The 27554-nt window shown below is 35.2% G+C and overlaps 1 protein-coding gene and 1 long non-coding RNA gene across 3 annotated transcripts; one reads left to right on the forward strand and one right to left on the reverse strand.

Annotated features, from left to right (window-relative positions):
- Positions 1 to 1506: 1506 nt before the first annotated feature.
- On the reverse strand, positions 1507 to 4033 carry LOC143738761 (uncharacterized). The gene is made up of 4 exons (XR_013204022.1): positions 3967 to 4033; positions 2993 to 3034; positions 1829 to 1936; positions 1507 to 1535 (listed from the first exon to the last, which is right to left on the reverse strand). It is a non-coding gene; the product is annotated as an uncharacterized LOC143738761 (long non-coding RNA).
- Positions 4034 to 7827: 3794 nt separating this feature from the next.
- Positions 7828 to 26258, forward strand: anxa11b (annexin A11b). Of its 2 annotated transcripts, none has more exons than XM_077230870.1 (15): positions 7828 to 7963; positions 13016 to 13322; positions 14977 to 15011; positions 15164 to 15322; positions 16745 to 16832; positions 16947 to 17041; positions 17137 to 17250; positions 19264 to 19354; positions 19427 to 19506; positions 20969 to 21025; positions 21119 to 21212; positions 22983 to 23078; positions 24072 to 24130; positions 24333 to 24455; positions 25002 to 26258. In XM_077230870.1, the coding sequence occupies exons 2-15, from the start codon at positions 13025 to 13027 to the stop codon at positions 25059 to 25061; spliced, it is 1449 nt and encodes a 482-aa protein (XP_077086985.1). In that variant the 5' UTR covers positions 7828 to 7963; positions 13016 to 13024; the 3' UTR covers positions 25062 to 26258. The 2 variants fall into 2 exon arrangements, with proteins under 2 accessions (XP_077086985.1, XP_077086987.1); XM_077230872.1 differs by having other exon boundaries at positions 14980 to 15011.
- The last annotated feature ends 1296 nt before the right edge of the window (positions 26259 to 27554 follow it).

Raw genomic sequence — 27554 nt, forward strand, 5'->3', positions numbered from 1 at the left:
TGAAGTATAATAGTTTTATAGGTAACAGAAAAACAGCAATACTCATCTTTCATGTCGATGTTTCGTAGACATAGCTGAAAGATGTTCTAAAAGAAATATCTCATGTAGAAATATCTGTTCATGTTTTTCATAAATTCCTATATGTTTGACCACGCTCGGAGCCTATAGTTTTTGCAAACTGTACAAAAACAAAAAGAAGCAAGATGTAAACGGCCTAATTGACTATATAAAATGTCAATTACAAACATACAAAACTGATCACAAGTGGCTTTTCGTATTTGCTTTAAATGGCTCATGTTGTATTGACTCTTTAGCAAGTTGATCACTAGAATTTACTTTTGTGCAATTTTATCTGCATAGTCAGATGTGATTCTGTTGTAATAGTTTAAGTGTGAAACAGCATACACTTACTTTTTGCATTAATACTTTGTGTATTTATTATAAACGGTGCTTTTCATCCCCTGTCTTCTTAGTGATTTGGTCTTTTGAATCTTACATGGATGTTTTGGACACGGGTGATTCCTGTATAAAGATTATGTTTTAAAGGTAGGCCATAGTCTTTACAAGTGTGTGACAAAATATGTTATATAAAAATCGCTACAGTGTGACAAAATATGTTGGCTTGTAAAAATACATCCAAATATTTAAGCACAACTATTTACACACATACTAAGCAGGAGAATATATAATTATAGATTGTGAACACAACATTATCTGATTATTTGGGGTCAGAGAACGATTTTTGAACAAAATTTTGTGCTGGATGTAAAAAATAAAGGTATTAGTTAATAACAAAAACTTTAAATCAACATGAAAACCATAATATAAATAAATAAAATATAGTTTGAAAATTACTTCCATAATATTTTCCTTTAGTAAAGCTATGCCCGTATCACCCACCACAAAGTTTTGCGTTTGTGGTTGAGACCTCGCAGAGATTACACCAATATTAGGGTTCTCAAACATTGCCTGTTTTTTAAGGAATACACATTTTGCCATTGTTTATTATGTGCAATATATCATTATATGGCCAGTTTGGTTTCTTCTTACTTGTGCAATATACTTGGTTCTAAATACAAAAATTAAAACTCCATCACCAATCAATTATTAAACTATTTAAGTACATAATGCCAAACAATAGGCTACAACAGTGGTTATTGCAGTTTCTTCATGAGAGATTCTTCATGCTTGAACAAAGCGTTGACCAGGTCGTTGAAAATGCTTTCACAATTCACATAGTCCAGCGGTTCCCTCGTCTTCATGTCGGATTCGCTCGCACATTTGTAACTGATTCATTGAGCAATCAAGATTGTCAATGATTGAATCAATGTTCTTCATTTTTTCGACCAACTGACTGGTGTTTGCTTTCAGAAACCCTTGATGATCTGAGAATATAAAAATTGAAAAATTAAAACAGGAAAAGGAAAATGAAGGCAAAATGGGAAAGAATATAAAGATTGAATCTAACCTTGTATTGACCTGTTTCTCTTCTTTCCCAGTCGTCCCTTTTGGACAGTATTTGGCTTTGATCAAATCTGTAGTAAAATAAATAAGTGCCGTAAAATAAAAGGCTATAGTTACAATTCTGAGTCTGAATAATCCAGGAGCATGACACCGCATAAAATAAATTAATCTGGGTTTATTCTACAAAACTCGATCCAATAGTACCAAAAATATTTCAAATTTGTACATGATGCTGTTAGATCAGAATGTAACTTTCCTTAAAATTAGTCCCAAATAGTTAACTCGGACTGCTTAATTAAGATTAATTTTATACATTACATACGCAAAAAAACTGTTTTAATAGTTTCTCGTGTATTACACTTACAATTTGCTGGCACATTTGATTTGGCAGAAGTCATATTGATCTCAAAGGAGCTTGAACCAGTTATGATCGGCGAAAACACATGGCCATCATCAGATGTAGAGATTTTGCCTGTTTACATAAAATATCTGTCAGTTCATCTGTCAATTGTTCATTTTTTTTTTTCTTCTTTAATTATTGCTGCCATGAATTGAGTTAATTAGTTGCTTTGATAAAATCTGCAGTAAATAAATAAGTTTGATAAGTCTGCAGTAAAATAAATGGCTGATAAAGGCTATAGTAATAGTTACAATTCTGAGTCTGAATAATCCAGGAGCAGGACAGCACATAAAATAAATTCTACAAAACTCGATCCAATAGTACCAAAAACACAAAACAATTCTGTATTGCAAATTTGTACATGACACTGTTAGACCAGAATGTAACCTTCCTTAAAATTGGTCCCAAATAGTTAACTCGGACTGGTTAATTAAGATTAATTTAATACATAGGCGAAACTGTTTTATTACACTTACAATGTGCCGGTACATTTGATTTGGCAGAAGTCATGTTGATCTCAAAGGAGCCAAGAGTTAAACCAGTTATGATCGGTGAAAACACATGGCCACCATCAGATGCAGAGATTTTGCCTGTTTACATAAAATATCTGTCAGTTCATCTGTCAATTGTTCATTATACATAGAGTGCAACAGTGCCTCCCCCACCCCTTTTTCATTCTTATTTCCCATAGTGATTTTAAAAAATATATATATTTATATATAAATACGCATATATAGCTTATACAAACATTTCAGTATTTTGAGAGGGTAGGGAGATTATGTCATTCGCAGTGCTTCATGGGAGGGGGCAGAGCTATTTTGGAGTGTGTTGCTTTTTTTTAAAAAAAAAACTATGTTTGACATAATTTTCACTACAGCATCATGGCTCATGGGTAATGTAGTATTCACCTGGAGTTCAACTGTAAAACATGATTAATTACAAAAAAATAAAATAAGCTGAAGGCTTGATCAGAAGCAAATACCATGTATTAACAACCTCTTAGCTCACAGTAGGTCTGTCTTTTAAATTAATTTCCGTATGGAGAAAGTAAATGTTTTTACTCCCAGATACCGCCTGTTGCACTCTATAATGTTTTCTCATTAAAAATAAAATATAAACCATACTAACATGTTACTTGGGTGCCTGATTGTCCTGCAGTGTTTGCTGTCTCTAGAGAGAAAAGGAAAGACCATGTTATTTTAAATGGCAATGAAAAGTGCTAGCCTATATAAATAGCTTTGACTTGACTTTTATATATTTTGGTTATCACATTGTGCCATTCATATTTATAGCTTACATTTTAAACAATTTTATCATGCAAATTGCTAAAAGTTAAAATCAAAGACAGAGTAAAAGAAGAATTAAAAAGTAACCTAGCAAAATTTAAGAAGTAAGTAACTGAAGAGGAATTAAATAGGCCTATTCACATATGAGCATGTCTGACTAAAATAATCTCTAAATAAGATTTAAAACTGAATAAATCCAAAACATTTATTTTAAGGTCCTTTATGGAAACCCCGCAGCTTAAATAAACAATGCTGCAGATTTTAGTTACATCGGATAAAAAATACAACAGTTAAAACAACATAGCATAATGCAAAATAAACATTGCTGTAAAACAGTCATGTTAAACTGATACTTTTGTGATATGGATAAACATTGCTGTAAAACAGTCGTGTTAAACTGATACTTTTGTAATATGGTTTAAAAAAAAAAACATAATACATAATCATAATACAATGCTCCATATTTAAAAAAAATCATACTTTGATAAATTAATATAGTAGATACGTGTTAATATCTGTATCACATCGATATCATAATACAATGCTCCATATTTTTTAAAAAAAAATCATACTTTGATAAATTAATATAGTAGATACATGTTAATATCTGTATCACATCAATATCATAATACAATGCTCCATATTTTTAAACCACTTTGATAAATTAATATAGTAGATACATTTTAATATCTGTATCACCACTAATGAATTATACCGTCTTTTCCTTATGTATAAACAATTTTTCAGATTAAACATCATTGCATATTACAGATAAACAGCACCGTAGCATAAATTAATTATAGAGAAAGTACTCACTGTTTTGCATTTTTGATGAGGTGGTCATAGAAGAGAGGGTGCAAAAGTTTTTGGTCCAGACATGGGGTATGGCACACGACCATGTGTCTTGGCTATTTTATAGCCTTTTACAGTAAGAGCCTGTGGAAAACTATGGGAAAACGGCGGAGCTGTGTGTCCACTATATTCTTTCAGTACTCTATGAATGGAACTGTTCAGGTTCAAGGCCAATTCACATTCCCAGCATTTAGGCAGACCTTTTGATAACTGTCACTCCTGAAAATAAGTCTTATGAATTAAAAGTAATTTATTACCGGTGGTTCGAAAACAGCGATGATATCACTTATTTGTCACGCACACTGTCCATGCTGGCAGGCACTACCTGTGTGATTTTTTTTCTTCAACCCTGGTGAAAATGTAAGATGATTTTATTTTTATCTATATCTAACATAATTGCTACAGTAAATTTGTAAAATATTTATTTTAAATGAACAGAATGCTTTTCAACTTCATTAATTTAGTAAGATTTTTTAATGAACGGCATGATTTTCAACTTCAGTAATTTAGTAAGATTTTAAATGAACAACAATTAGTAAACTATTTATTTTATATATGATATATTTTAATTTATACACTTCTAAAGGAACACAATGCTTTTCAATGGGCTCAGGAACGTGTCACAAAAACAGATACCAGGCCAGCCACACACTGGTGTGACAGAGAGAAAAGACTTCAGGGGAAACACTTGTGGGTTTTTTTCAACCATGGTGAAACAGTAAGATGATTTTATTTTTGTTTAATTTATATACTTTTAATTGAACAGCATGGTTTTTCAACTTGAGTCAGTGTCAAATATTTGTGAATGACTAAATGTAAATTTTATAATCATTTCATTTAAATGAACATAATGCTTTTTCAACTTCTGTGTGAGATAAACTTTCAAGGTCCTCAGCAATGCGGAGGGGGGGGAATTCCTGCTTTGACACACACACACACACACACACACACACACATAGACGCGCGTGCTCCCTATGTTTTTGAGTCAGATCATTCATACATTGGATTGTTTGCAATACTTTTGTGGCTCCATTTTATTTAAACTTTTTGTGTGAGGTTTTACATAAGCTGTATGTGTGAGGTTTGTGTGAGGTTTTATTTTATATTCTTTTAAAGAACAGATAAACTTTCACCATTTTATTTAAACTGAAATGCTTGGTTCAGTGAATAGTTGTACATTTTTTATTTTTGTGGCTCCATTTTATTTAAACTGAAATGCTTGGTTCAGTGAATAGTTGTACATTTATTTCAACTTTTTGTGTGAGATTTTATTTTATATTCTTTTTTACAGAACAGATAAACTTTCACCATTTTATTTAAATGAACATAATGCTTGGTCCAGTGAATAGTTGTACATTTTTTTTCTTATCACTTTCACAGCTCCCCTTGATAAAGCTCAGGGATGCGGTGACCAAAACACCAACTTCAAACAATCACATCTCAAACTAACTGTCACATCACTTTGTAACTGTAACATCAAAGCTTATGTTAACAAGGCCAATACCTCCCTTTTCTTGATCAAACAATCAAACTAACTGTCACACTTCCATCATTTTGACAGAAGCTGTAACCGCAAGGGGCGGAACTAGGTCAAAGGTAACCATCCATCATTTTGACAGAAGCTGTAACCGGAAGGGGCGGAACTAGGTCAAAGGTAACAGGAAGGGGCGGAACTAGGTCAAAGGTAACAGGAAGGGGAGGAACCGGAAGGGGCGGGACAAGGGGCGGGACAGGAAGGGGAGGAACCGGAAGGGGCGGGGGAAGATCAAAGGAAAGCCACGCCCACCTGTCAATCAATCATTTTGACAGTTGCTATATGGTATTAACTACTTATTCCTGTAACTCATTGTTAAACACGTCAACAATAAGACCACGTGGCATATCGAAAGACAAGAACAATAATAATAAATAAATACTCCTCTTCTTCAGAAGTTTTAAGGATTGAAATAAAAATGTTAAATAATTTTTAAATGCCTCAAAACATGGAGAAACTTTAAGAAATCTACATATGTGTAAATACAACTTGGCTACAATCAACATATTATTAAACAAAAATGCAATCCCTTTGTTTTGCAAAAAGACGTCGAACTTAAACATGTGATTTTTTATCTTCAACAACTCATACAACATGTCCCAAAAGGACTTAAAAAAGGGGAAAAAAGTCATTCCTGAGATTCAATATCTTTTTGACAGAATGTACATTGCTTTTTCCAAATTAAACCTTAAATGATAATGATTATAACAGACTATAAGGTAAAAGTGTTGAGATCACGTGATCAGGTGTAGATTCTGCCCTCTGCTGCTCATGTGAGTCCATTACAGGCTGATTAAAGAAAAGCTCTTGAACTTTGTGTAATGTGAAACTCTTGTGGGTGTGTCTTTCCTTTTCCTTCACAGCTTTGTCTGTTTCATATTTACATTAACATAAATATTATTTCTATTCTAAGAAACATGGAAGAATGAAATAATTTCTAAGACGGAATCTGATATTTAATATGGTTTTACTATGGTAGAGTTGTGAGGATCAGGGCAAGCCTTGACATTTCTTATAAATGTTGTTTCCCTCTCTTCTCTGTAAGTTGATGACGTTCATTCACCTGTCAGGACGCACCTGACGCCAACATGACCAGTTTTCCACTGTTCGCTTCTGAAGACAAACTCTTTCATTCCTAAACACGTTTCTATGAGTGGAAGGACTGACGTAACACATGAGGAAGAGAAGCCTCTATTGTTTTCATGCAAATTATTTATTTGTTTATATTGGACAACTGTGATGTTCACAAGCGTTCAGACTCAATAAGGTCTGTGGAAATCAAGAGGCTTTTCTCTGTTGCTTAACATCTGACACACAAACCTTTGCACTCATTAAAAACAACTCTAATAAAGTTCTCCATAAACTGATAAGATATTAGGCTATAATACATTCAGATGTCTGGCGTCCCTTCAAAAACTGTACCATATTAACCATAAATTCCAGCAAAATACCATAGATACTACTGTAAAATCTATATATAATATATAATAATCTATAAAATATATATATATAATATAAATAAAATATATATAGAATATATAATAATCTATAAAATATATATATATAAACAAAAACTTTTATGTAAGATGCGATTCATTGATTTGACAGCACTAAATATAGTATAGGCCTAATATAATGTAATAATTAATATAATACAAAATGTCAGATATTCTGAAGGCTTCTTACACTGAAGGACATCCATTATTACAAATGTATTATGATTTTACAGTAGTATCTATGCTATTTTGCTATATATATATATATATATATATATATATATATATATATATATATATATATATATATATGCTTGAATAATGATTTTGTTTTGTTTGGGTTGTTACCAGGACGTTGCTAAAAAATATTAGAAATGCATTGTTTAACTACTATTTTTTTAAATTACTACTATTTTACTATGCTTATTTTTTTGTTTTTAATTACTAAGTGATCTAATAGTTACTACTTTTAGTATCCAAATAGTGCCAAAAGTAACACTTCCAGTATAAATAATATAATGCAATAATATAATTAGGTGCTGTCAAACCAATTAATCGCGATTAATCGCATCGAACATAAAAGTTTTTGTTTATATGTGTGTGTATACAGATAGTAAAATAGTAGTAATTTATAAAAATAGTAGTAAAAAAATGCATTTCTATTATTTTTTAGCAACGTCCTGGTAACAACCCAAACAAAACAAACTCATTATTCAAGGCACACGCCCCTTGGATTTACTTTAGAAGAAGAACATGTGTGTATAGGAGTAGCGGTAATATATGCCTCAGAACAGGGATAGGCCAGTGTGTTGTTTGTGTGTGGATGGACAGGATCGAGTCACACCCACTGTGACTGACTGACGCCCTGCCTCACTTCCTCATTCAGACCAAACTCACGAGATCCATTCCTCGCATCACATCACACATACAAGTAAGTTTTACCTTTACAATCGTTTTCTACGTCAAAACAACAATGTATTGAGCGTTTGGCGCGTTTTGTTCTGTTTTCAGTGTGACGTGCGTGTGTTTACAGAACGCGCGTGATACAATGTAACCATTCCGCATTAACCCGCGATAAAATGTCCGTCAGATGTTTGTCATCGAAAACTCTGTCGAATGTTCTAAGTGTTTGTGGATTAAGATGTGTGTTGTTTCAGTTTTTTGAGGGTGTGTTGTCGTGTAATCTGAAATATTTGGCTGCCATTTTTTTTTCTTTGGGCAGAGAGCGATGCTGAATGGTCAAACCGTGTGTGTGTGTAGTGTGTAGTGTGCAGTGTGCGATTGTCGGACTGAGAGTTAATCAGTACAAGTTCAGACATGAGATGTGTAGGAGAAAAGCTGCATTACTCCAATAAAAGCAGGAAAACCACTGATCACTGGCTTTAACGCAGAATTAAACCACTGGTTACTATAGCATGCAGTCACGCTAGAAAGTTAGTGAACCCGAACAATTAACCTATAACCAGATCTGAAGAACCATACAAAACAAATACTAATCAGCATGTGTTTTCTGTGTCCTGAAAAAGTAGTTGAAATTCCCATAGGCTAGTAAATGTATTTTTTAGACATTTTTTAAAAAAAAGTATTTCTACTAGATTTGTAAGTGTGATCTAAAAATGGCAAATGACTAAAAGTTGTTACTTAAAAAATATTTAATTATAGGAAGGTGTTTTAACCCTGATATATGACTTGATAGTCAAAAAAATCTTTTTTTTTTTTTTAAATGTAACCGTTTATTATTTTATGGCTTATATAGTATGTTGTGAGAATATTGAGATTGTGGAAGAAAAAACGAATTTAATTCAGAGACCCAAACTGAGCAAAACTAATCAATTCGACACCGATGCTGATATTTATATGGACAAAACATAAGATGAAATTCTGATGCTTGTAATCAGTGAGATATTATATAGACTTAGAAAAAGAGGTACAAAAGCTTTCACTGGGGCGGTACCTTTTCAAAAGATTCACTTTTGTGTGCATATTAAAAGGAACCGTCTGAGTGACAGCTTTTGTACATCTTTTTTTGTGAGAGTGTATAGAAGTATAGAATATACTGACATAAAATACATATAAATATCAGTCATCACTATATATCCGCAAATAATCTCTTAGTAAGATGGTATTTAAATGCTTCGTTTTATGATCAAAGCTCATGCTGTGTTAAATCAACCAAATTTCAGAAACTTCCCTGGCTCTAATTTTTTTATTTTGTTCATATTTTTTTCTGAAGATAGACAAACATAGTGATGAAAACTAATCACATTGATCAATTTAAAATATTTCTGCATGAATTTGATGCACAAAATTCTTCTAAAACTAACTTTGTAATTTAATTGCAACACATTTATTCTTCTGTCAACCTATAGCCTATATAAGCAGAACCTGATAAACCTGCCGCTCCACGCGGAGACTTGTTTGCTCAGTGGGATCACACTCATCCGTGTTGGATTGCAATGACGCAATATTCACTCCTCGGTCCTGAAAGGTTTCTGATCCTGCTGATCACAGGAGTTGTGTGTTGACATGTTGAACACAGACAGAGCGAAAGGAATTGGCTCTGGGAATTGTAATTAAAAAATAAATTCATAGCAACATAAACCATTGATGTATAAGATTTTAAAAAAAATATTTAGTGTAACAGATTTAGTGTATTAATAAATAAATAAAAAGTTTCTTTGTAAACAAACAAAAATCGCAATGATGGATAAAACAATTTGTTCTAAATAGATTTATATATCTTAATAGGGTCTATCTATCTATCTATCTATCTATCTATCTATCTTGTACAGAAAATGTTTTGAGGTCAACCAAAGTGAACGAATTAAAGAAAGATGATTGTTCTGGACAGTAGGATTTTAGCAACAAGATTAATCGAGACACACGTACAGTAGAATCACATCTGAACTGCTGAATCATGAATCTTTATTTAGTTTGCAGATAATTACTATACGCTGCAAATTAAGATAACATGAATTACTTTGATATACTGAAATACAGCAGAGCGCTGAACTGCAATCATTTGAAGTTTTGCCAGGTTTATTGTCCTCTGATGTTGATTTATCAACATCATTTATCACAATGACAGTGATCTGGTTTTGTTTCACTTGAACAGAAGCGACCCTTCCCCCACCATCACACACACACACACACACACACACCATCACTCACACACCATCACTCACACAGAAGGGGCGGGACTTAACATACGCTTGGGGCTAAAATGCCCCCGAAATTAATAAAAATGCTTCCAAAAACCAAGAAAAAAGTTTCTGTATAAGTTCTTGTTTTTAATATTTATATGCAATACCTCAAAAGTGCTCTTTTCCCGAGCACGTTTGCAAATGTGACACTGAACTTGATAACTCTCAAAATCAGTTTATTTGAAAAACCTGTTGTCCCGGTTTATATGCAAACCAATAGCCCGGCAATGCAAGTAAAGCGCGTTTGTTAAAGACTTTAATAATAAATCCGTTTTTCCCAGTAGTGAAGTCAACACGTAATAATTCATGACTCCGGGTATTCCGTTTATTAGGCCCTATGTCTGTTGTGATGTTAAATAAAGCATTAAAAACGGAAGAGTTTTCCAACATGTTTGCGGGAAACTTAAATCTCACATATGATCCTCTCATACAGTCACAGATGCAGCTTTTTGACTGTGGCACTTCTGTACGAGACGAAACACATTTTTATAATTTCTTGGTTCAAGAAAGAGTCTGAGTTTGTGATATATTTTCTTCTCACTATACAGCGAAACACTCGCTCTGTCTGGATGTGTTTAAAGGGTAAGTTTGGCGTTTTACAAGTAAAGCCCTGTTTTAAGTTCGTTTCTGATGAAATCGAACGGTTAAAATTAAAATTTTAGACAAATGCTGCTGTCCCGAGAATTTTAGGTTTTTGTGTTAGCACCCCCCCACCTATACAATGGTTTCATTGGGGCACTGGAACAATCATTCATATAAACGCATTAAACTTTAGTTTACAAAGACGTGAAACTCACGAGTGGTCTGGGGTGTTCACTGATATGCTCACGCAAAAGATGCTTTCCAACAGGTGTTTTACCATTCGCTGTAAAACTGTGGACCTATTTTTCCAAACGCCTCACAACCGGACATTTTTCCAAAAACTGCGATAAAACCTGTTGGAAAGCATCTTTTGCAGCGATTTTTGCGTGAGCATATCAGTGAACACCCCAGACCACTCGGTGAGTTTCACGAAAGTTTTATCGGCTTTACTTGTAAAACGCCGAACTTACCCTTTAAATGCACACTCACTCACAGTAAGGAGGTGTTCCTGTCACATCTCACACATGCACACTTCAGTAAGCTCAAAGAACGCAGGTTAATGCGTTTACATGATGGGTGAAATCGGGGTAAGGGGCACAAATCTATCTGTGACGATCGGTTTATGTTTAAGCTGTTTATTTCTCCGATAAAGGAAAACAGGTTAACGCGTTTATGATCACATGCATTGTCGGCTTATTCCCAGCAAACACATGTTGTGGCGCCGTCTGTGGCTCGTTGCATTTACGTGCTCGCATCATTGCAACAGCGTAGAATTGTAAGACGTGACGTTCTGACAATAATTTTTTATGCTAGTTATAGATATCCCCCATTTAGCATGTATGTTTTGAGTTTAATTTTTTAATTCGTCAGATGTTAGATAATTATATACTTTTTGAATATTATCCTTATTTATTATTATTATTTAATGGGCCTAACTGTAAATTAATTTGAATTAATTAACTTGCATCAATTAACTTGCGTGCTTAAAGGGATATTTCACCCAAAAATGAAAATTCTGTCAGTAATTAGCTACTCTCCCTCATGTTGTTCAACCCCGTAAGCACCCGCGGTGCTACCATTGGGCTAGGTCTGGGCCCGCCCATTTTGACCCAGGCCTATAGTGAGTAGTGAGTGATTTTCATTCTAGCAGTTCATCCAATAAGCAGCCTGAGGAAAGCTTTGAGTTAAAGCTTCTAAACCAATCAGCGGCTTCTACCCCACTTGTGACTTAAGGGGGTCGCACACCAGACGAGAAGCGCAGCGCCGCGTATTTAAAATTCGAACACTTTATTCTCTATGAGTGTACACACACCGGTGGCGAAGATCAGCAACGTTTGTATTTAATTGTACAGTACAATCATAACATAGTACAGACATTATCTTAATTCCATAATGTCCTTAAACATAACAGTATTGCTGGCCATAAACTGAGAAAGTGCGCGTCCGGTGTGCGATACCTCGAGTTGTCCTAGACGCGGCACAGCCCAGCGCTGCCTGCGCTTCTTGTCCAGTGTGCGACCCCCCAGTTAGGCTAACGTTACTGCACTGAGCTGAGGACAGTGACACAAGAGCCACACAGGTAGGCTGCTGAGTCGCTGTCCTCATTGCCGCAGAAAAGCGCTGAAACGGCGATGAAACGGCGATGCTTATTTTAACTGGCCCATCCATTTTTCTGGAGGCCCACCTACAATCAAATTCCTGGCGCCGCTAGTGCCCGTAAGACCTTCGTTCATCTTCGGAACACGAATTAAGATATTTTTGATGAAATCTGAGAGCTGGATCACTCCTCTATAGGCTTCTAAGGGATTGAAACTTGTTCCCCGAAAAGTTATGAAAGACATCGTTAAAATAGTCCAAGTGACTACAGTGGCCTAATCTTAAGTTTTCTCAGGCGACGAGAATACTTTTTGTGCGCAAAAACAAACAAAAATAACGACTTTATTTCAACTATTCATTTCCTTCTCTGTGGGCCTCGAGTGAGTTCACTAGTGTAACAGCGCAGCGCTTCTGTGTTGTACGTCACACGTAGGCTCACTATTGGCCGACGCTGGTCATGTGTGTGATGCGTGTGACGTACAACACAACGCTTTGTCCCTGAATGACTGTTTCTTTAAAACGGATCTCAGAATTACTGTTCTGTTTTTGCAAGTGACTGTGATTTTAAAATAACCAACTATCAACATCTAAATGTTCTCCAGGTGTCAGAGATGAGTTACCCCGGATATCCTCCCGCAGGTGGAAACTACCCCCCCGGCTCCGGTCCGTATCAACAGGCCCAGGCTGGATACCCCCCCCAACCCGGAGCATATCCTCCCCAGGCGGGATACTATCAGCCTCAGCCCGGAGCCGGATACCCCCCCGGAGCCGGATACCCCCCCCAGGCCGGCGGATACCCCCCCCAGGCTGCCGGTGGATACCCAGCTGCCCCGGGAGGAGGGTTCCCACCACAGGCTGGAGGTTACCCCGCCGCCCAGCCCGGGACCTACCCCAACATGCCCCCCGCAGGTGAGTCCGGTTACTCTGAGCGTGCTAAAAAATACACCATTTCTGTTATGTATCTAAGGGTGCTTTCACACTGGCAGTTCAGTTTAGTTAGTTCGTGAACGCTGTCTTGCGGACCCGGGTGCACACTGGGGTACCGAACCCGAGACTATCTAAAGGAGACTCTCTGAGTTCGGTTGCACTCGAACCGTGCCGCGGTTCACGTAAATGTGAAAGCAACACTGACTGGTGCGCACTTGTTCAGGAAGTAAAGTAACCTGGGCATGTGTTTTAGGTGATTATGATGCATTTAGTTCAATAAAACAAACGTAACGGATGATAGTGTTGATGATGATTTACTTTGGATATGAGCAAGAGTGAGCCTGCAGTGTTTTCCCGCATAGCACGTGAAATCAGGGCAACAAATTAACGGAAATCCACTGTCTCCTCAAAAGAGTCCATTTGCAAGCAGCAGAAAGTAAGCTTATGCCACACACACACACACACACACACACACACACACACACACACACACACACACACACACACACACACACACACACACACACACACACACACACTCAGCTGTGCATAATGGCACCAAATTAGTAAAAAATAATATATTGACCTGGGTTCTGTTTTCTATCATGCGCTGTGAACGTTTGCGATGACGTAAGATGCACGCAAACGCACCAGGATTCGATAGAATCAAGTTGAGTGTGAAACCAGACAAACGCTGCGGGAACAATTGTGCTCGGACTCGGACCGCAGCAAACGACCACAGTGTGAAAACGCCCTGAGGGCGTTCATGTATGCAGAGACTAGGGCTGCATGATTAATAGCAATTTATATTAAATTGCATTTGGCTTATCGCGATTGCGAAATCGCAAGGGCTGCGATTATTTTTTATGTGCAGTTTGTCCGTGACCTACGGCTCTATAAACGCTGCTCCATCTGAAAGCACTGTGAGTTCGAGTCACTTAAAACGTGCATTTGAAAAAGCAACGCGTGTCAAATATATTTCCAAACAAGAGGAGAGCATTTATGAACCTCTTGTTCAAAAGAAGACAACATTTAATAACATGCCTTTACTCCAAACTCACTTCATAACGACAGTTGAGCTCCTTCTGTGAGATGATGTGGTTTCTTATGCTTTGCCATTTAAAAATCGCGATAAGCCATATCGGTTTAAGTGTGATTACATGTAAATTGCGATTAATCGTGCAGCGCTAGCCGAGACTAGTGGCTGTTGCTCTGTGTGTTCCTCTGGATGCTCTCATGTCATCTGTGGTCAGCTGATCATAGCGGCTGAAAAACTGAGCACTTCTGAAATGGATTGGCAGTTAAAAATAATACGTCATTCTGATTTGACGATGATGGATGTTCATGCTGATGCAAATGAATATTGGAGTTGAAAGTGTTTAAATTGTTAAAGTTTTGTGAATTAATTTGCTTAGACATCCTTTTGGATTATTTACGTTTAATTAATCCATTAAAACGGTTTATATTTTTAAATATTTTGGGAGGTGGAATTGATTTCATAGGGCAATAAAAGCTTTAAAAGATTATGCATATTTTGTAAAAACATCTATAGCTGCATGATTCTTTGTGTTTTGACTTTCATGTGTTTGTTGTCCTGTGATTGACATTGTGTCATAGTTGTTATTTATGTTGTCAGCAGGTGGATGGGGCGGCCAACCTGGCTTTGGAGCTGTAAGTATCCCTTTATTTCTGCCTCTTTTATTGTGCATGATCAGTTATATTGTGTTTTTTTAAATGCATTACAGAAGTACAGAACTTTGGTTCAACTGTTTCTTTAAGCTGGACTCTGAGATGAAACTAATCATGTGCATGATCTTATATAGCCTGGTGGAGGAATGCCTCAGGGTTACCCCGGGGTGCCAGTGCCAGGACAGCAGCCCATGCCAGGTTACCCAGGTGCCCCGGTGCCAAACCCGTCAATGCCTGGGTACGGAGGAGGTGTTCCTGCGGGACCAACACCACCGGCCGGTCCTGCTGTGAATGTGAGAGACAACCCGCTTTATCCGCCAATATAAGCTTGTACGCTTTTGTTCGGTTTAGATTTTCATGGTTCCCACAATCACAGAAAACCTGAAATTCTAAAATTTTTCATCATCTAGAATTGCTTTGTCACAGTGAAAATCCAGGAACAAATTGTCAAGAAAATGTATTGGTCATACAATGTAAAAAAAACCTGACATTAAAAATATATTTCTCTGAATGTGCCCAGTTTCACGGCTAATTTCCACTAGAAAGACACAAAAAAACAGGAAACAGAAATCACAATACCTGACCTCAATGGTTTAGTAACTTACTTTTGAAACAGGAAATTGGACATGCAAAGTTCTTGTCTTTTTTTTTTTTTTTAATACAACAGTTGTCTTCAGTTAAAAGTAAATGCGGTATAGCTTTTTCAATGCATTTACTTCCATAATATGACATTTTTTGGTTTGAAATTAATATAAAATGATTTTTAACCATTTGCATACCGTTCAAAAGTTTGAGGTTTTTAATTAGGTTGTTTAATGTTTTTGAATGATGTCTCTTTTGCTCACCAAGGCTGCATTTAAGGAAAAAAAAATCAAAAATAGTGAAAATTGTGAAATATTATTACAATTCAAAATAGCTGTTTTCTATGTGAATATATTGTAAGCTGTAATTTATTCCTGTGATCAAAGCTGAATCTTCAGCTCCAGTCTTCAGTGTCACATGATCCTTCATAAATCATTATAATATGCTGATCTGGTGCTCGAGAAACATTTATGTTTATTATCAATGTTGAAATCAGTTGTGCTGCTTCATATTTTTGTGCAAACCATCATAAATTTGTTTTTTCAAGACTCTTTGATGAATAGAGAGTTCAAAAGAACAGCATTTATTTGAAATACAAATTCTTTTGTAATTTTATAATTGTATTTACTGTCACTTTGTCTATGTAATGCATCCTTGCTAAATAAAAGTATTAATTTCTTTAAAAGAAAAACCTGACCCCAAACTTTTGAACGGTTGTGTGTGTGTGTATATACTATATAGTTAAAGTTGCAGTGTGTGTGTGTATTTATTTCACTACATGAAAACAAGGTAGAATATTTATTTAAATTTGAAAATTTAGTTATGTTTTAATCATTAAGAAAGTAATCTTTTCAGAATCAAGGAATTTGTGTTGGTGACATGAGCTTCCAGTCTAGAAAATAGGCATGCATGGGGATAAAAGCAATAAAAAGGAATATAACACATCAATAAAAAATAGGCATTAAAATGAAATATAATACAATACAGTAATAAAAATATAGAAAATACACAATAGATCGAACTATGCATATACAGATATGCCATTTCCAGATTTAAGAATGTAAACAATTAAAAAATTTTAACATTCTTAAATGTAACTGATTTGAACTGTTTCCTGTGATGTGTGTGTTCAGAAGGGTTACCGTGGCTCCATCAAGGACTTTCCTGGTGCCGACCCTCTCAAAGATGTTGAGGTGTTACGGAAAGCCATGAAGGGCTTCGGTGAGAAGAAACTGATTGACTTCGATTCATTTGAACCACAAAAATGTTTGCATACAGTCACATCTAAAAAAAAAAACCGAGTCCTGATAGTGACTGAATCTGTTTTGCTCACAGGAACCGATGAGAACGCCATTGTCGAGCTTCTTGGCAGTCGAACCATCAAGCAGCGTGTGCCGTTGTTGGCGGCGTACAAAACCACCTACGGCAAGGTGAACATATGAGGAACGAAGCATCACATTAATGTGAATGGGATGCCATTGTGGTTTCTTGCGTGTAACTTTGCATTCATAATGACGTTTTCCAGGATCTGGTTAAGGACCTGAAGTCAGAGCTGACGGGAAACTTTGAAGATTTGGTGCTGAACATGCTGAAGTCTCCTGCACAACTCGATGCCTATGAAATGAAGCAGGCCATTGCGGTGAGATTTAATTTTCCCCCTGATTTTCCTGGAAAATGTATCCAAATCCAGAGATACTAGATATTTTGGTACCGTATTTAAAGTTGGCATGAAATGGAAGTTGTGCTAGTTTTTTCTTTCCTATTGTGGCGTATATCAGAAATGGCTTCTGGAACAAGAACAAATGTGGGCGGGGCTTGATTTTGTTAGTGGGGAATTGATTGGATGGTTGTGGTTTGCTATTGGTGGATCTCATGTGAGTGACAGGTTGCCACGCCCACATCAAGGTTAAGTTAATCTGATTCAAGATTACGAGCGAACATGGATTTAAAACAATAATGATGTGCCCCTATAAATCATCGGTAACTCTTCATTTTACAGTCCTGTTCCCCATGTACATAGTATGTACTTATTATAGTAATTACAATAACTGGGTAATAACTTGGTACTAACCCTGAACCTACCCCTAAACCTAACCTTAACCCATGTACTTACCTTATATTACCCAGTACTTTCTTAGGTAAGTACACGTAAGTTAACGTACTGTAAAATGAAGCGTTTCCAATACTGGAATATTCCATTAAAATTAATAATTGATTTCTTGATGATTTTAAATGTCTCTGTTCTAAATCCTTGTGAGCATCCTAACTGAAATGCAGCTTCATAAGTGACTGATCTGGAACGTCCTTCATAGGATTTCATGTAATGCTAACAGCGCTTTATCCCAGTATAGCAGGGAAACATGCTAACAAACTTGACCCAGTCTAGCATGCTTACGCTCGGTTACAGCACAGGTCTCGTATGCTGGTGCTTGTGTTACACAGAAGTCATTAATGAAACACGGGCTGGTAATTACAGAGTACAGAGCAGAAATCCTGCCAGACTCTCTGTCTGTGATTATTACCATCCCTCACCATGGAAAATATTGAAGAAACCTGTTGATTGCAGGTTTTGAAACTCAGGCAGAATATAAGGATGCACAAGGATTTCAGCCAATAAAAACACTTCTTGTTTCCCAGCTGTGGTTATCAGAAAGTACCATATTTTCCAGAAAATGCGTTGTACCAAGTAAAGAAAAAAGAAGAAAAAAAGTCACATTTGTTTGTCACATTTTTATTGTATAAAAAAAACACAGGTAAATAAAACAAAACATTATAAACGTGTATTTCAGTTCCACTCAATCCTCAACAAATCCTCCTGTTAACTTTGCCAAGCGTCTAATGTTGTTTTAGAGTCTCCAACAACAGGTTTGCATGCATTCAAGGTCAAAAACACTTTAATATTCTCATAATAATCACTGCAGCATCAGCTCTTTTCTCTCAGTGTCTGAAACGCTTCGTCTACAGATTCAGTCTCTCTAAACCCCGCCTCTCTGATAGCTCAGTCTGTTGTGATTGGTCAGAATCGAAGTGCTCATTATCATATCTGAATCTCAGCTCTTGATCACAGTGATACGAACAGTAACGATGGCGTGAGTTTTACCGTATCAATCTCAGAAAACCGCATCTTCTCGACACGAACAACACGAACCAAACTCTTCCAGTCTCAGATAAACTAGTGTTTGAGGGCGGAGCTAAGAGACGCTGTTCAGCCAATCAAGACCAGAGGCGGACATTAAACAAATTAGTTACAAACCTTCAGCAGGAAGTGAGACTGGAATAACTGATGACTCGTTTCAGCAAGAATAAAACATTTTCTCTATAACTAAGGCACTTTGATCTTTAAAACTTTGCAGATTTGGAAGACAACTTGGATAGACATATGGCTTAGATATTCTATCAATTAGAGAGTCCTAATTATTTTGTATAGAATAAAAAACGTTTAGTTCATTACTTTTGCTTTCCAACTTTTTTACACTTTCATTTTTTTTCCCTTTTGCAATAATATTTTGAGCGTTTTAGAGCCTGTATTCCTGTATTACAACCATTTAAGTACAGATCTATGTTCAGAAAGGTTAAAATAAGTGTCAGCACATTTCAGATAATGCTTATGTTCCAGAAAATGCTGTGATAATGATCGTTCTCATGTTTTCAGGGTGCAGGAACCGACGAGGCCTGTCTCATAGAGATTCTGTCCTCTCGCAGTAATGCTGAAATCAAGGAGATCACGAGGGTGTATAAGGCAGGTGAGTCGCTCTCCCAGACCTGAAGATCCCGGCTCACTGAGAAACTCATACTGATCAGTGTTTGTTGTTTAGATTACGGTAAATCTCTGGAGGACGCCATCAGCAGTGACACGTCAGGACACTTCCGGCGTCTGCTCATCTCACTCTCACAGGTGCAGAAGATCATCCGGCCTTCCCTTTCAGATTTCATTCATATCAGAGATGCATATTAGTGCATCTACATCTATCTATCTATCTATCTATCTACTCTATCTACTCTATCTATCTCTATCTGTCTATCTACTCTATCTACTCTATCTATCTATCTATCTGTCTATCTACTCTATCTACTCTATCTATCTCTATCTGTCTATCTACTCTATCTACTCTATCTATCTATCTATCTGTCTATCTACTCTATCTACTCTATCTACTCTATCTATCTATCTATCTATCGTATCTATCTATCGTATCTATCTATCGTATCTATCTATCTATCTATCTATCTATCTATCTATCTATCTATCTACCGTATCTATCTATCTACCGTATCTACCGTATCTATCTATCTATCTATCTATCTATCTATCTATCTATCTATCTATCTATCTATCTATCTATCTATCTATCTATCTATCTATCTATCTGTCTGTCTGTCTGTCTGTCTGTCTGTCTGTCTGTCTGTCTGTCTGTCTGTCTGTCTGTCTGTCTGTCTGTCTGTCTGTCTGTCTGTCTGTCTGTCTGTCTGTCTGTCTGTCTGTCTGTCTGTCTGTCTGTCTGTCTGTCTATCTATCTACTGTATCAATCTATCTATCGTATCTATCGTATCTATCTATCTATCATCCATATTTGTGAAAATGTATTTTATTTTATTTATTAAACAGGGAAAATAGAAAGCAATATCTATTTCTCTAAATGTGGTGTGTCATAAAACATTTTCTATTTTCATATTATTTATAAACCATAGCATTTTTAGTAATATTGAATTAAATATTTATAATTATATATAGATTTTTATTTTATTTTAATTTTAAAATTATTGTAATGTGCTTTTGAACAGTTTTATTAAAATTATATTATATTTTTAATTATATTTAATTTATATTTATTTGAGTATTAAACTTAAACTTATTTCAGTTATTTACCAAGGCAACATTTCTTATTTTCATTTAAGATTTTAATCTAATATTTATATTTTGGTAACACTTTAGTTTAGGGTCCAATTCTGACTAATAACTACGACTTTTGCCTCAATAAACTGCTTATACTCTTAAACTCTGCAATAATTACTGCTTATTAATAGTTAGTAAGGTAGTTGTTAAGTTTAGGTATGGGGTGATTAAGGGATGTAGAATATAATCATGCAGAATCAGCTTTAATATCTGCTTTATGAGTATTAATAAACAGCCAATATCCTAGTAATATGCATGATAATAAGCAACTAGTTAATAGTCAGAAGTGGACATAAAACTAAAGTGTCACAAATTTCAAGTACCAAAAACACATTTGCAATACTGCTAATTTTAGTTAATAACAACACTTCTGCAGATCAACACAAATGATCAATTTCCCTTCAAAAACAGGAGGTGAAATCACAGCTGTTTGGATGAAATAGTTTTGATTATTTGTTTTCAGGGTAATCGAGACGAGAGAGAGGCTGTGGATATTTCTCTGGCCAAACAGGACGCTCAGGTTGGAGAAAAGACTTGATTTGCTTAAACAAATCCATGTTATAATGTGTATTTGGGTCTGCTGAACATGTGTGGGATGTTCTCTGTGTTGCAGAAACTGCACGCCGCAGGAGAGAATAAAGTCGGCACGGATGAGTCTCAGTTTAATGCGATTCTGTGCGCTCGCAGTAAACCTCATCTCAGGCAAGGTAAAAACCACCAGCCCACTGCGGTTACACTGAAGCTGCTATTGATTCCTGAACTAGGACAGTGTGTTTAAAAGCAGTCATCTAGAAAAACACAACAGTATGAAAACATCCTGCAGCTTTGTAATATTTCCAGTTGCATTATTTGCTTTTCATTAGACCAAAATTGACATAAACTCTGGCCTCATTTAGTCATATTTAGGGATGCACCATATCTTCATATAATGTTATCGGCCCAATAAGAAAATGTGGCTGATATATTATAGCCTATAAATAATGGTTTATTTCCTTCAGCTGAGACACTTCAGATGCGCACTGTTCAACATGATGGTTTTGAATTGCTTGAAATATGATTGAAATCACTTCAAAAAGGGAAAATACAGTTCAGTGCGACAGTCTGTCATATCGGCTATATACAATTATAATGAGAATATTATAAATGTGTGTTTGATACATGGATTGTAATGGTGAAACTTTTGTTTTTGTAATGAGGCTCTCAAAAATTATATTGGATTCTGCGTTATTGGCCAGTTTATATCGGTTATCAGCTTTCAAGTATAAATAGTTATTGGTTTTTTAATTTTTTAATTTGTATTTTTTTATTGCTTTAAACAACAAAACAATACAACATACATTTTTTTTTAAATAATAATAATAAAAATCACAAAATAAAATACCTTTGTATCAATCAAAGATTTTGAAGACAGTACATAATTGAACAGTCTTAATAGCTTTTCCATTAGTACCAGATTGAATAGTAGAAAAGTAATTTTCGGATTCGTTAAGGAATACTGAAAAAATGGTCTTTTTGTTAGAAAACTTACACTTATGAATGAAAAACGACTAATAAAATGAACAGATTAATTACAAAAGCCTCCTTCACCACACTGTTATCATACTTTGAATATCCAAAAATCACTTTTTCAAAATGCAAAACAAAATGAAAGAGTACCTTTTCCTTAATAAACAGACACATAATACCATAACTTATTCACATGACTACAATGCCAGAAAATATGGGGTACTGTTTCCAAGTGCAAAGACCAAAAAGAGCAGCTTACATCAATGTCTTTCTTAAACTTACTAAGGAAATGTCTGAATTTGTGCAATATCTTGAAAGAGATTTCTTTGACCTTGTTTGTAACAAAAAACTTATGAGGTAATAACCAAACACTTCCCCAATCAATGTCATTAAGAAATAAGCAAGAGAGCAAGATTTGGTGACAACCTCCTTTCAAAATAGTAAATGAATAGATTTGTTATTGTTTTTGTACTGTAGAAAACAAATTTTACGACATACCACAGTTGGGTTATAAGTAATTCTAGGTATCGGCCAAAATTTTCATATCAGTGCATCACTAGTCATATTACTCCAAAGCTATCTTATGTGAAGCACTAAAGTTGACCAGTCTACAAGCTCAAAAAACATTTAAAGGATCATAACAATCATCCATTTGACTTCAAATTTATGTTTTTAAATCCGACATTAAGACTTGTTTATTTTCATTGCCGTTTGAATACGGTTTTGTAATTTTGTGTGTTATGATAAATTTTGTCTGCATTTCATTTTCTCTGTGCCTTGGTAGTTTTGTAAGTGCTTTATAAATAAAGTTGGAGTTGAGTTATGACATCAGAAGTCTTCTATTATAGTGCATATGATGCTTTGCACGAGGAATAGACTGAAAATGAAGGCATTATGACACTGGTGATGTGGATTTAGTGATGCATTGCTGCAGGTTTGACAGTAACGCTTGTTCCTGGTGTCTTTTGCAGTGTTTCATGAGTACCAGCAGATGTGTGGCCGAGAGATCGAGAAGAGTATCGGCAGGGAGATGTCTGGAAACGTGGAGGACGGCATGGTGGCGGTCGGTGAGTACTGAACTCTGATTGGTCCTGAGCAAAAAACATATCGGCCAATCTAGATGAAGCAGGCAGCAGCGAGAAACAGCCAATTACAGCACTGGAATATGATCAAGACTGAGTCATTTGTTTTGAATAAGATGCAGATTGGGGGGTATGATGGGTAAAATACCTAAATGTTTTACATATGCAAATATGACTCTGAATGCAAGACACTACAGGCAAAACCATTGTTTTTCATGCACTGGTCAATTCTGAGATTTTGGTCTTTTTATAATGTGTTGTTATAACACTTTTAAGTGCTTGTTTTATTGTACTGTGACCATTTGCGTCTGTAGATTTCAATTACAATACTTATCTTTAAAGGTGGTGAGTTTTAGTTAGAGATCTCCACTTCACCAAACTTTACCGTTTTATTCATGTCTATATCCTGAAGGGTTTTACAGAGGAGTTTGTTCACATATATGCCTGTATTTACTGATTTATTATTAGAGATATCCAAGATCTCCTCTGTGAAAACTTTTACTCGAATACGTCAACAAAAAGAAACGAGAATTTTGAACCTGGCTTTGTCTAATGTTCAGATTTGTGTTCTGGAAAATTATGCTAATTAGTCCATAATTAATTAGAGTATGCCTAATTTGCATATTTAAACAACATTTCAGAAACCTTGTAATACAAAATAATTGTCTTAATGTATTGTGATAAATCAGCTGGGAAAAGTGTAGTGATTTGTATTAATATTTACCTGTGGTTGCTTTTCAAAAATGATTCTGTTTTATTTGCATGTTTTTAGGCAGATTTGACCATAAACTGTTAAAGTTTTGATTTAAAAACTTACTAAACTGGAAGTTTTAGTAAATCGGAGGCTTATGATCGAATTTATATTCTGTAACTGATTAAATGTATTATTATTAATAATATCTAAAGTATTCCTCTTTGTAGAATATGAAGTAATGTTTAGTTTAAGTTCATAATCATGTTCCATCTGTTGTTTTTCAGTGAAGTGCATTAAAAACACTCCTGCCTATTTTGCTGAACGTCTCCACAAGTCCATGCAGGTAAAGAATATGCTGATAAATATACATGAATAAAGGCATATTTTGCTATGATAATGTATGTCTGAGGTAATTCGGAAGTGGCTATTATGGGTTATTTTTATGTTTTCTTGGCATTATATATTGTACATGCACTTCCTCTTTTCCTGTTAGAAAAATGTCACTGCATACATGATGATGATGATGATGATGATCTTTGGTTTAGGGTGCGGGCACCAAAGACAGGACTCTGATCCGCATCATGGTGACCCGCTCTGAGGTGGACATGTTGGATATCAGACAGGAGTATCTGCGTCAGTTCGGGAAGTCGCTCTACACTCACATCTCTGTAAGTCACACACACACACACACACGCACGCACATTACTCCAGTCTTCAGTGTCACATGATCCTTCAGAAATCACTATAATATGATGATTTGCTGCTCAAGAAACATTTATGATGAATTTTTCATTAAAGAAAAATCTTACTTACTCTAAACTTTTGAACAGTTTCCACAAAAATATGAACACAATTTGATAATGATAAATGTTTCTTCAGCACCAAATCATAGTGATTACTGAAGGATCATGTGACTCTGAAGACTGGAGTAATGATGCTGAAAATTCAGCTTTGCTCACAGGAATTAATGACACTTTACTATATATTCACACAGAAAACAGTTATTTTAAATTATAAAAATGTTTCACAATCTTTGATCAAATAAATGTAGCCATAAAATACTTCCAAACACATTAAAAATGTTAAGGCATATATTATTCATATAATATTTAAGAATAATTAATTAGCAAATGAAAGAGTTTATTTGTCCTGTATCTAGAAATAGAATATTATGAATATATCACACTGGTATAAACAGAAGTATTTTTTATCAGGGAGACACATCTGGTGATTACAAGAAACTGTTGCTGAAGCTGTGTGGAGGAAGTGACTGAAGAACACAATACCACGACGACTGGATGTGTGGCGTTGTCATATTAATCTTGCCCATATAAATATATATATATATTAATATGTCAGATAATAGTGTCATGTTAACTAATACAGTAATATCTCTCTTCACCGCTTTATAAAGTTCACAGCCAAAATAGCATTTCATTTGTGCCTTAGAGACATTATTATTATTATTATTATATAGTTTATTATTTGTTGCATTTTGCTATCTAATCAGACTATGCATGATATCTTGAGAATATATATTTTGTAACCGTTGATGCATCAATATATACTTGTAGTGTCTTCAGTAACTGATGCCAAAGGGGAATCAGAACCTGTGGTTGTCGTTCGCAACCGTAAATACAATCTGAACATCATCAGTGAAATCTCAAATGCCTTGAAGTACTGAAATATATGCCATAGTTTTTATATAATGAGCTTTATGATCTCTATGCAAGAGTTCTCTGACGAAAATATAACTGTCAATCATCATGAAGGTCTTCGATGAGTGAAGCTCAAGTAAACGTATCATATTTCACCCTAAAAACAAGAAATTAGCCTATTTTAGAAACATTTAGATCTTTTTGCTTTAATACACTTTTTCCCCATGACAATTAGGCAAGTTTTCCCCCTGCATTTCCATGACTAACGCATCTAAACTTTTGTAGTAATTCTCATTATTCTGTATAGCGAGTCTTAGTACTGCAATACAATATTTTTTTGCAGTTTTATAGTAATAAAAAAAAGACATTAAATACTAACATCACGTATAAAAAGCATACAATTTTAATTTCCTTTTACAATTTAAATAATTTAAAATAATATTTTTGGAACATGGAAATGCAGATTTATGGTTCTAAAATAGACTTAATTTCTTATTCATGCAAAATATAATTTCGTATTTCCTCTATATGAGTTTGGGGTGAAATATGACCAGTTTTGTGAGCACATATTGTTGTTTTTTAGCATGAATATGTTTATCTGCAGCAGTAGAGGGCAGTAAAGTGACCAATCGTTCATCTTGATAATCACTAGTTAAACAGGATATTGTAACCTGTTGGTGTTGTGCTTTTTATTAACATGAAGACTACTTTTTCAGGGATTTACTAGCCTGTGATTTAATGTGTTCACTCAGCCAACTAATCTTGTCTAGTAACATTTGTGTCTGTTCAATAAAAACACTTCATGAATGACCAGAGAACTCCAGCAATCCCTTACTTTTCTTACTTTGGATTGATTAATTGCTGTGTTTTGGGTAACAATTTGCAAAATGTCCCATTAATTAATGCACTAACTTACAATAAGAAATACATTTGTTAAAGTATTTATTAATCTTCGTTTACGTTAGTTAATAAAAATGCAAATGTTTATTGTTTGTTCATGTTAGCTCAGGTCCATTAATGTTAACAAATACAACTTTTGATTTTTAGTAATATTATTGATTATAGTAATGTTGCAATTAAGATTAATACATTCTTAATATGAAGTAGCTATTTTTTTTTCATAGTTCATGTTAAAGGTACACTGTAACCCCTCTGGTGATAAAGAAACCAAACTGTGTGTATTTTGCGGAAGAACATTGGTTTGGTTGTGCTTCGTCTCTGCGTGACTGTGCGGATTAATATGATTATACTGCTCATAAAACTTAAAGAGATCGTTTCGATTGAAAGGATCTCAAGCAGACCAGCTGAAGACTTTACTGTAACTTTACCTATTAATAGACACCTTGAAAAGAGTCAAAGAAGTAAAGGAAGATCTAGTGTGACAACCTCTGTCACTCCCACAACATACATGCCAACTTTTCTCTGTTTACGGATATGACGAGCACACACGGGCGAGCGACCTGTGCACGCGATTTCCCGCGAAATCCAGCCCGACATCTCTTTAAAATAAACACTTAGTCTATAATAGGCTTACTATACTGAATCAAGGTAAGACAAAAACACATTTTGGAAGAATAATTGACGATGTATGGACTCGTTATTTATGTTTTGTTAATTTTTAACAAAAAAGTTACCTTTAACTACGGTAATTTAGTTAACTAATGGAACCTTCTTTATGTTTTGTTATGTGTGCTTGCTTATTTAAAAGTGCAAGCTGTAGCAGTGTGCGCTTGCAAGTGACATAAAAATAGATTGAATTTGCATTTCAAAAGCACTTTCATCCATGCAAAGCATAAACAAAGAAAGATAACATCTTCATTCATTCATTTTTCAGTGCATCTTCTCCATCCATTATCAGTTTATAAACCCTGGTTGGTCAATGCTGATGTTCTCATGGTGTTATGTTGGAAACAAGTGATTTGATTGGACAAACAGGTCCAGAGTTCATGACCTCAGGCCTTCCATAGTGTGTGTTGCTCCATTAGTGTACAGTGACATCATCTGTGTGTTTTGGCTATAATCATTTGAATCCATTTGCCTGACACAATTCCCAATGCCATCTGGGATCAGACATATATTCAGTGTTTTTTGATCGCTGTTATCTGGGTT

This window comes from Siphateles boraxobius, unplaced genomic scaffold (genome assembly GCF_051911475.1).
Source record: "Siphateles boraxobius isolate OS27281-9 unplaced genomic scaffold, OSU_SipBor_1 151, whole genome shotgun sequence".
NCBI classification, from domain to species: Eukaryota; Metazoa; Chordata; class Actinopteri; order Cypriniformes; family Leuciscidae; genus Siphateles; species Siphateles boraxobius.